Source organism: Macadamia integrifolia, chromosome 4 (genome assembly GCF_013358625.1).
Source record: "Macadamia integrifolia cultivar HAES 741 chromosome 4, SCU_Mint_v3, whole genome shotgun sequence".
In the NCBI taxonomy this organism is placed as follows: Eukaryota; Viridiplantae; Streptophyta; class Magnoliopsida; order Proteales; family Proteaceae; genus Macadamia; species Macadamia integrifolia.
The window spans coordinates 25,060,989-25,072,112 of NC_056560.1; the positions used below are offsets into that span (position 1 = coordinate 25,060,989).

The 11,124-nt window shown below is 38.3% G+C and overlaps 1 protein-coding gene across 1 annotated transcript; it reads right to left on the bottom strand.

The window, feature by feature from the left end:
• Positions 1-1,559: 1,559 nt before the first annotated feature.
• LOC122077135 (protein SMAX1-LIKE 4) lies at positions 1,560-5,826 on the bottom strand. Its single transcript, XM_042642950.1, has 3 exons — positions 4,091-5,826; positions 3,410-3,674; positions 1,560-3,309 (listed from the first exon to the last, which is right to left on the bottom strand). The coding sequence occupies exons 1-3, from the start codon at positions 5,383-5,385 to the stop codon at positions 1,672-1,674; spliced, it is 3,198 nt and encodes a 1,065-aa protein (XP_042498884.1). The 5' UTR covers positions 5,386-5,826; the 3' UTR covers positions 1,560-1,671.
• Positions 5,827-11,124: the final 5,298 nt, after the last annotated feature.

An 11,124-nucleotide genomic window follows, 5' to 3' on the forward strand; every position in this document is an offset into this window, starting at 1 on the left:
TTTCTTCATAGATCTTAATTTAGAATGGTTCATGTCTTAGGATAAAATTGAGTATTTTGTTCATATAGTCATCACATTGTATGTTCTCAAGAAGTTAATTATGAGACTCAAGTGTGTGTGTGTGTATTTTTTTACATTGAACTAGATCACATAGAAATTGAATGAACTACTGGCAATTGTTGAACAACAAGATTCACATTGGTAGTTTACAGTTGATCCTTAGACATGAGATCTCTAATATAGAGATAATATGAACAAGATTGGACAAAATCCGGATTCAATAGCATGTTTTATAAGTTATTTATAAAAAAAAGAAAAATTTAATTAAATATTAATTAGTATCAATATTTATTTCATAAAAATTTTAGAATTTTTTTGATGATCCAGTCAAAATATAAATATATATATATATATATACCATAACGGGATCTTACCTCTTCTTTGTTATTTCAACTAAGTTATTATACACAATTTCAATTTGGAGAGAAGAAAATTTTATTTCACAAAAGGATTCTTGTCCAAATTTGAACAAGAGAGAGGCAAGAGAATGCTTGTGGTTAGGAAACTAATTGTAATTTCAAGGAGAGGGGAAGTGGGGGAGGTCGCCCATTTCTAGCTACCATCTCTCTCTCTCTCTCTCTCTCTCTCTCTCTCTCTCGCTCAGAGGCAACTTCTCCAATTGCTACCTATCCTAATGAATTTTGGATTCTAACACCTTAAATTAGACCCATCTAAGGCAACTCACTTCATTTAACCCATGTTAGGATCCCAGATGAGGCCTTATGGGGGGTTTAGTCACACATGGTTTCATGAGGGATTTGGCATGTCTAGATATGGTCTTGGGGTCCTCTCACCTTGTAAGCCGGTTTATGGGATTTAGTTCTTCCATGACTGATATTAATGGTAGCAAAGCAAGTCCGCATTAAATGGACCCTTTCATGACTGTTAACCTTGCCGACCTACATGGGTGAAGGAGTGGGGATCCCTAGTGGCGAGAGGCCATCAGGGATGACGGTATAGAAGGGAGGTGGAATGTTAGGATCCTGGACAAGGCCTTCTAGGGATTTTAGTCCAACATCAGTTCCGCAAGGAATTTGGTGTGTCTAGATACTTGGGTCCCTTCACCCTATAAGCCAATTTATGGGGTTGAGTTCTTCCAAGGTCGATATCAGTGGTATCAGAGCAGGTCCAATCTGATTGGGCCAAGGAGTGGAGATCCTCAGTGGCTATAGAGGTCGTCGGAGACAACAGTATAGAAGCATGGTGGAATGTTACAATCCTGGATGATATGGTTTTGGGTCCTCTCACCTTGTAAGCGGATTTATAGGTTTGAGTTCTCCCAAGTTCCGTATCAATCCATCTGAGATTTTGAGTTTCTCATGAGGGATCCTGGGGTCTTGTTCTATTTCTTCATAGAACATAGATCTTGTTACTGAATACAAGTCCAACTATAACCTGATTTCGCAGAACCCACTTACAGATGATTCCTATAAGAGGGCTCAACAATATAAACTGAAAACACAGAAATAAGGAAGGAATAAAAGAGTGAGACAAGTAAGTACAGAAAGGACTTTGTAATTAAAATGAAAATGGGAAAGGTTACAACACAAGGGTACTTTGATAGCTTACTACTCTCTCTCTCTCTCTCTCTCTCTCTCTCTCTCTCTAGTTTTACATGGAGACCCCCGTGGCCAAATCCTTGAAGACAACTTGGACTGTCTTGGGAAGACTCGACCCTTTGAACCCATAATCCAAAACATTCTCCCCTTTAACTCCAAGAAGTGAGAGCTTGATGTTTCCCTCCTTCCCTCTCTCTTTAACCACAGTTTGCAAGCTCGTTTGGAAAATGTCTTTCAGCCAAATTTCAAACAAGCCATTAAGGAAAGAGCCACACCCAGCTACCATTTCATCTAACACTCCCTTATCAACTGACAAAGATATCTTCATTTCACTCCCCCCACACACTTCCTGGAAAGACCCTCTGATCTTTGACAAGAAAGTCTCACCCATTTCATCGAAAATTTTTGGATTTTGATCGAAAAGAAAGCTCTTCTTGATCGATCCAAGAATAAACCCATGTGGGTTTTGGAGATCTGTAGCAGTTTCTTCAGTTAGATCACTAGGGATGGGGTTGGCGTTGTCATCTTCTTCCACTTCAGCAAGTATGTTCAAATCAAGGGTGTTACAGCTCGACTGTCTTGAGATAACCCTCTTGTCACTACCACCACCATTATCATCCACAGCTGAAGAGGAGTCTTCTTTCTCTTCTTTCCTTGGATGCTTGTTCTTACTTGGCAAGTCCCACTCAGCCTTCCTCTTATGATCAGAATTGAACATTTCAAAAGTAGGATTAGTAGTGTCTTCAAACTGCAACTTCATCTGGATTGCTATCTCATCTTCCTTGCTGTCCATGAAGCTTGAAGGACAACCACCTATTGTTACAATGAATGTAGCCTGATCAAAACAAACCTCTCTCCCTTCCAGGTCTTTGAAATTCCTGGTTTTAAGGCCATCAGCTAGGAAGTTTATGAAGTTGGAATCAGCATAGTCAATCTCTTCCAATAAAACCACACATTTTTGGTGGCCTTTCAAGGTTTCTCTGAGGATTTCAGATAATGGTGTGTCCTCATTCTCTCTTCTCTTTTTCAAGTGGACAAGGTGATCAGTAGACCCACAAATTGACTCAGCAATTGCAAGTGCCAGTCGTCTCTTTCCTATACAATCCATCCCCCGAATCAGTAACCAATTCCCATTCTTCTCAAATGATTTGGAACTTAGTAAAGCTTCTGCGATTGAAGGGATTATCGCAGATTGCCAAGGGACATTCTCTTGCAATAGCTTACATAGATCTCTTGGGTCCATCTTTCCTTCCCTTTTTTGAACCCTGGATGCCATGGAATCTGAGAAAAGAGGATTACCAAGGGCAAGAGTGATCTTCATTTCCTTGTTTTCTGTACTTTTCAGAGAATCCAAGCTCACTTCCAACTGCCTGTGTTCCCATGCTTCATTAGTGAAACCAAATTCAATTGTATGTGACTGGTGATTTCTAATTTGAGATGCTGTGTTCGAGATATGGTTGCGGTTAGACTCTGTGAAGGAAATCGAAGTCAATTCAGGGAAAATGCTGGTTTGGTTGTACTGAGATGAGGAAGGCCACAAAGGGTAAGTATTTGAATAGGTATAGCTCTTTCCACTTGAGTTTTGGTTGTTGAATAAGGAAGAGCGTATGTGATGGGTCTGATTAGGCCTTGGATGGTGTAGGCTTTGGCATAACCTGTTCCATTTTTTCCTCAATTCAACCAAATCATCCTGAGAAAAAAAAAAAAAATTAAGATCACAGGTTTGTAAGAACAGAAGAAAAGATTGATACTAAGATGAAGAGAATTCACTATAAAATCATTCTCTTTACCTTGTGATTTGTATCAGCTTTATATGGTTGCAACCAGTAAGGCAAGTTGGTTGGACCCCTGACCATGTCTTTAGAATTACAAGAGCTAAGAAGTGAGGATGATGGCTTTTGCTGGCCTGATGTGAATATGGCTGCCTCTTTTTCAAAATTGGAGGTACATTCACCACAACAGTTGAGATTGTCTGGTTCTTCCTTGGGAGTGAAAAGCTTTGTTTCTGGCACTAGAGATGTGTTTGGAGAGAGAAATGCCTTTGAATCAAGGACACTACAAGAATGAAAACATTAAAGATTAAATCTAATCCGAAAAAGGAAAAAAAAAATCTCTAAATTTCCAGTCAATACCAGATATTGGTAAATGGATTTCACATACTGTAACTAATAATCTAATCTTATTCTTATTTTTTTCTGCTTAACTCAAAATAAACAAATGAATTCAAAGATAAAATAAAAAAACCAGATCAAAATTTATTAGTGGACCCTCTTTGAGAAGGTGAAATTAGAAAAATTTTGAAAGAAAAAAAAAAAAAAAAAACTCAATCAAAACAATGATTACTTCGCCATATGTTTCCAAGACTCAATCATGAATGTTAGAAACATAAATCCAAGAAAAAAAAATTCAAGGATTTCATTATAAATCTGAAACTTGATGCATTTGAGTGAAGCAATGGATGGTTAGCTTACTTGGAAGCATGGAGGCTCAAACCCAGTCCACCTGAAGGAACAGAAACAGCTTGGAGAGTCCATTGAGTCTCAAGAGGGGGTTGCTTCATCTGGCACCTCATGTAACTCTGATAATTTGCAATGGCAATCAACCACACCTTACTGTTTGAGCAACTATAATCTGAGAGCAACCTTCCCATCTCTGCAACCAGATGATCAGTTGCATTATAACTAGACACTTCTGTTGAGAATCCCCCCTCTTTCTCACCACCACCACCACCACCACCTTCAACTACCCATTTGAGATCTCCAACATAGATGATTGCTCCTCCACCTCCTGTTACAAGAGAACCCACCTTCCTTCTCAAGTCTGTAACCTTCATCTCCATATCCTCTTTCTTCATGAACCTCAGAGAAACAGAGGATAACTGAAATTTAATAAAGTGGGCTGATCTCAATTCATCAGGTACATCGCCTCTTTCGACTTTTGCCATGAGCTCTGCAACCAGGCCCTCAGTTGTTGAAACAGAGTCCCCAACAACTACTGTATTCCTTCTTTTCTTCCTCATCAGGACCTCCAAAACCAACCTGAAATCCTCCTTTTCAGTGGCTGAATCAGTGACAAGGGTGCTTAAAGGCTTCTTTGGAGTAGAAAAGAGAACTGGGTTTTGCTCAGAATAGCAGTTCAACAAATGGGTCTGCCAGAAACTGCTGTGGTTGCTAATCTCTCTATGAGTTTCAATAGGAGGAGAACAAGTAGAAGAGAGAATCCCACCAGAGCTACTATAGCACTGAAACACAGAAGAAGCTACTGAAGAGTCCTCTAGGTTGTTCTTAACAGAGGTACTGGAGAATCCAGCTTCTCTCATTACCCTACTAACACTAGGGTCATCTAAAATGGATATAATGAGCTGCTCTAGTGCTACCTTAATAGCAAGGAGAGGTTGCTGTTGCTGCTGTTCTATGCAACCCCTCCTCTGATGTGCTTGAGCTCTCTTCAGTGCTGCAATGAGAGCATTGGAAAGAGAAGGTTGGCCATGGAGGAAAGGACCAGGTGTTGTTGGAAGTCTATTGAGAGCCACATTGAAGCAAAGTTCAAGAGCTCTGCATTGAAGTGGATGAGAAGTTGAATGTGGATGAGACTTGAGACAAGCCCTCCTTAAGAGACTGCACCTTGGACTAAGTAAGGTGGCAGCCACATGAAGTGGAGTGACCTGGGCATGGCCCCTCCTCTTGGCTAAGCCAAGGGAGTGCCTTAGCACCGAAGCAGCCTCCGATGTGAGGGTCTGCTGGACTGTACAGGCTCCTGCACGCATTACTTAGCTAAACACCACCCCCTATCCCCCCCTTGTAAGAAACTCTTGTGCTCCAGAGGACCAAACCTGCACTTCTTCTTCTTTTCTTCTCTGTTTTCTATCCCTCTCTTCACCCACCACCACCACCACCACCAAATTTAGAACCTTTGGTAGTTGTAAAGACCACTTCACTTCTCTCTCTTCTCCTCCTCCTCCTCCTCCTCCTTTCTTCTGCACTTACACCCACACCCACAAGATGTTCCACAGGTCTAAGAGAACTTGGCCGCTATTAGAGTGGCTTAAATGGAAAGAGAGAAGAGTGAGATTGAGAAGAGAGCCTTGGCAGATGACTTCTAGAGCTTTAGAAAAAGAGCAGTGCAGAGAGAACAGAGCAGAGCAGACCACCTTCTTTAGACCTTCTTGTTATGCTTGTTTGTGTTTGAGTAGCTGCTGTTATTGCTTTTTATTTCCACTTCATAGGTTCCTCTTTCCTTTATTACCAGTGTCACAAAGTACGGTTCTCCTAAAGTGTTTGCCTCAAATATGTCACAAGATTTTGATTTGAAGATAATTAGAAAAAGGAGGAAAAAGGAATATTTGTTAAAGAAAGATCAAAGATCACTTTTTAAAATCAGTTTGATTTGGTGGGAGTGGAGAAGATTACATAAGTAATCAATTTTTAATGAACAGTGATTAGTTTATGAGATGTTATCTTCATCTAGATGATGAAAAGCTTCCAAGAAGATTTCAATCCATGCTTCTACCAGCATCACCAACATATATATCTACACATATATTATTATTATTATTATTATTATTATAGGAGTTTAGGTGGGGTGTGTACTTCTGCCTTGTAATAGATCGTATTAAGCTCAAATTTTGTGGACTAATAGACTCCAAGGTTTTTTATAAATTTCAGTCAATTAGAGTTTGTTATGGGGCTAAAAAATCGTTGAAAAAATTGTGAGGCTTGTTAGTATGTGGGGTTAAATGATTGAATTTAAGTATAAAATTTGACGCATTATCTATCTAGACCATCCCTTAGGTATACAACAGTCAAAAAATTTACCATTTGATCCTTGCGTGTTGGAATTAGGTGTTCTGACCAAAGACCCCTTGCTTTACTACTAACCAAGGAAATTTTTACCTACTATTATATTAATATTAGAATAATTACTAATGTGAAGTGTAACTAGTAAAAAACAGAGGGTCCATATGAGTGAATCCCTTAATTCATATTTTACCCAACCTTTGAATGGCTAAACGAGGGAAACGAAATTGAAAGAGATACGTACTTCTTATCTTGACTTAAAGACTCTCCAATTCTTGCATGAGACAATCATCAATCTTCTCTTTTGCCCCCATTGAATGCACTCTTCCAAGTATTCTTATTTGATATCTTTATAATAGTGTGTGATCACGTCAATCTTTTATAAGCACAGTATCCATAAGCACATTACAATCAAAAGATGTAGAGAAAAAATCCTACAAACTTTTATTTACAGTAGGTTTACATAGATCAATCCTGTGATTGTCACCCATGGCCAATTGAGTGTAATACACAAGAGTAATTATACAAATAATATCATATTGCCTTTTACAGCATCATCATATCAAATTTCTCTCCCTTTTATCATTGATAAAAAATCAAAGAGAGTAGGGTTGAGCAAATAGAATTTAACTGCTTGCTGAAACTACTTGTTGAAACAAAGCAAGGTTTAAAAAGAGGTACTCAATATACGACGCTTCTACCACTATGGGGTCTGAGGATGGTCATAATATACAGTCTTAACCCTGTTTTGTAGAGAGGTTATTTCTCAACTCGAACCCGTGATCACTAGGTTGTAATGGAGCAACGAAGTCTGCAAGGTTAATAGATACAATTAAAGCACTATCACACTTATTCTAGACTTGTTAAATAACATCTTGCATAAAAATATGCAAGATACCAATTAAGCACAGTGGAGGATGAAAAACATATAAAAATGTATTGCCTATATCATGCCTTATATAGCATTTACAGATTACCGAACAAGGGTATCCAGCCTCAGGCCCAACTAATCTCGAACATGCAAGTCGGGTCAATGCCAACCCCTTTGAGAACCGTAGAAACCGTGAGGATAGTCCCAAGGGGGTAAGGGAAGTTAAGTTCAGGATGCATGTCGATTTAGGTTCACTCTCTTACTAACTGAGTTACATCCTTGAGGTTGAAAATACCACAACTTACAAATGGAATTATATAAATCAAAATATATACCATTAAGTACAAGATGCTAATGCCATTGATGGACTTACAAAGATTCAGTTAATTAGAGTTACATATTTAACTTAGTTGATATCAGTTCAAATTATTAAATGACAAGGAACTTGTCCTCAGGGAGGGGGAACTAAGGCATGGGCCCAGTCACTTGTCCTCAAGGATCACATCTAGAAGTTATTTTTGGCCAAACATTGACCCTAGTTGAATGGCATTCAAAAACTCTCTTTTAGTCATTTTGTTTTCTCTGATCATCCCAAGGAACTCACTGAAGAAGCTAGTTACTGATTGATAAGGTTGATTTCTGGTCTAGGAATCTCCAACGGAATAAAACCTTATAGCATTTCTGAATGCCTTAATAATTATTAAAATAAAAATGAATGAGGGTTTTTTGAGCAAGCGACATGGGAGAATGCACCAATGAGATAGAAGGATAGTGAGGTCATTTCGTGTGAAAATGAGAGAGATAGACAGGTGCTCCATTCCAAATTGTGAGAAACCCTACAATCCTATCCACAAAATTTTCCATCACCACAAGCAATCAAGCTCAATTATTATAGGTAAAAACCATTCGGAAAAAGAAATCTAAAAAGAAGCATGGCCTTATGCCCAACCCCTCTGCTTTTATCATAGATCTCAGAAAACTTCTCACTTGGATCGCCACCAAAATATGTCAAAACAGATTAATCTTCAAAACGGCTCAAGAATTCGAGACAAACTTAACACAATCTTATAATCTAAACCATAACCATCTCCCACCTTAATATGACCATCATAAAGAGGGAGTTCATTCCCATATGAGATTTAAGGTTACCTTTTGACCGTTGACAATTTCACATGGCAATAAATGATTGGTCAACAAGCAGTTCTCCAAATATATTGTGGGAACATGAAAGGGATAACCATGAAGGGACTGCAATAATCAATTCATAAAGACAGAGAGAGAGAGAGAGTTGAATTTGGTAGCACTACTACATACGCTTAGCATCTTCTAACAGGTTTGCTTCTACAAACCCACAAGTTTTAAGAGCTGGAGCCACAAGAAAAGAAAAGAAAAAACTACTTGAGATGAGTCTTTATAAAAGCACATTCAAATCTTGAAACCACCTGGGAGTTCTAACTCAGAAAAAGCTTAGCCATCAAGAGCCTTTAAGTGCCTGTTTGGACATTCCTCTTCTTTTGATCTGGATCTGGAGTGGTACTTGAGAGCAATGGTAAAAAGCATATTCAAAGTAGAAAGTACCTACGGTAAGTAGGAAAAGTTAATCAGTCTTCATTATACATCAATTAAAGCTGATTATTTCAAATTTCACACTTACCATAGGAGTTTAGGGAACTGTTTGGAAGAACTTTTGATACGTAACAACTATTCTTTCTTTCTTTTTTTTTTTTTTTTTTTTTAGCTTTGACTGCTCTTTTGACTCAATTTTAAGATAAAGTTACAAAAGCTGCAAATAAATGTTTGTTTCCTATTTTATGCTTTCATGTAAATGGTTGGCCATGAAACACATTAAAAACTACTCCCTTTGATGCATTCATGGTTTGGGCCTTGAGGAATTGATATCAAATCGGTTGGATCGGTTGATTCGTATCAATATCAGTATCAGTAGAGGTTGATATAGAATCTTGGTCAATCTCGTATTTATCGATCAGTACAAACCAAGGATTTAAGGGACGGAATCAGTATCGGTCTCTTCCAATACTGATCAAGATCGAATCGGATCGGATTGGTAGGTATCGGTCGATTTTGTCCCTCCTTTTTATAAAAAGTACTAATTTTTTACAATTTTACACCTGAACCAATCTAGATAATCGGTCTAGATCGGTCAAGGATCAGGGATCGGTCTCAGCCGATGCTGATCCGATACGGCCGATGCCAGACCGATACTTGAAACCATGGTACAGACCAAAGTTTAAAAAGTATCAAAAATCATCTAATTCAAACCGGTACAAGCCAATTTGGATCGATTTCACCTATTACTAAATCTTTGCATTCATTCCATCGAGTTCAAATTGTTTGCAATGAGCAGTGAGGTGCAGTGTGCATCTAACGGCTAGGAGAACCCGATTATATACACTCCAACCGTTGAATGTTCATTGTACCGCACTGCCTCACTGTAAACGACTTTGACACCATTCCATCACGCCTATGTTGAATCCCATATTTAGAATTTCAAACTACAAAAAAGAAAAATGGTGTCACAATCCAACTATGGAACAGTCTAACAAGCACTTTTTGGTGGCTTTTTTCTTACTTGGAGGAAAGTATCTATAAGAATGGAAAGTTTAACAGGGGAAGGATTACGGAGAATCTATAATAAAGCTTGCTTACTAAGAATGAATGAAGTGGATTCATCAACTCACAAGAAAGGAATAATCCACTTTTAGGTATTAATGACAAATCAGAGAGTTGCATTCTTGTAAATGAACTGTTGTGTGTTAATAGCCCCCTTGCTTCAGTGTTCGAATCAGTTGATTCAAAAGTCATTATTTCATATATTTCCCATAATTTTACTTGGTATGAAAATCGAAGATTGTACTAGGCAACTTGACTGGCCTCTAGTGTGAGTCCCATTGATAAAAAAATGGAATATTCTCTTAATAAAGGGATCAAATAAATTCATATTCATACCAAATTTGGATATGATGAAATAATCCTTTTTCGGACTTCTCGGGAAATTACTGTGGTTAATTACCATTGTTTCTCATGTTTTCCTCCTCAAGAATATTTTGGTAATTTTCTATGGATAATTTGTGATCGTGGGGTCTTTTAAAACCCTGAGTCCCTTTAATTGGGCCTAGGCTTGACTTGACTCTGTCTGACTCAAGGTCGAAAAAATCCAACCTTAACCCAGCTTCAGGGCCAAGCTGGGTTGACCCTGATTGGCCCTGATTATATCACAACACTCCACTGATACACCATCAACATGCCACAATCATGCCTACAATCAATCATCTTCTATTATTCCATCTTTCATCTCTCTCTATCGACCAACTCTCTAGGTCAAATGGCCAATGTTTCTCTTTGTTAGATAAAAGAAAAATAATAAGAAGAAGAAGAAGAAGATAAGGTCAGGTTAGACTAGATCGGATACCCTAGCCCGATCTACCCCCGACTCAAAGTCAAAAGTTTTTCAATCTTAATCGGCCTAGAAATCTTAACCCAAGTCCTACTCAAACTCAAGTTAAACACAAACAAATTCAGACTATCTGGCCAAACTTCCACCCCTAACCAAAAGTGAGGGAGAGAAAGGAGATTATTGGAGAAAATTATATATAAAGGATTATAGTGGATCCCACCTCCACATAAGATAAGATGACGATGGGTTGAAATATATAAGTATATATATATATATATATATATACTTAGGGGGTGGGACAGTGGGTCAGCAAAGGCATTCCAAAGTTCTAAGCAAAGAAGTCAGTAGTAGTAGTAGTAGTAAACAGATTGAGGACAGAGTTTGAATAATGTGTGAAAAGAGAGAAGGGAATGGGGGGAAAAA

Bases quoted from the DNA above. Each gene is read 5' to 3' on its own strand.
- LOC122077135 (XM_042642950.1), bottom strand. From the start codon at position 5,385: ATGCGTGCAGGAGCCTGTACAGTCCAGCAGACCCTCACATCGGAGGCT. The intron at 3,675-4,090 runs GTAAGCTAACCA...TCATTCTTGTAG, and splicing joins TTGAGCCTCCATGCTTCCAA to TGTCCTTGATTCAAAGGCAT. The intron at 3,310-3,409 runs GTAAAGAGAATG...TTTTTTTCTCAG, and splicing joins AAGCTGATACAAATCACAAG to GATGATTTGGTTGAATTGAG.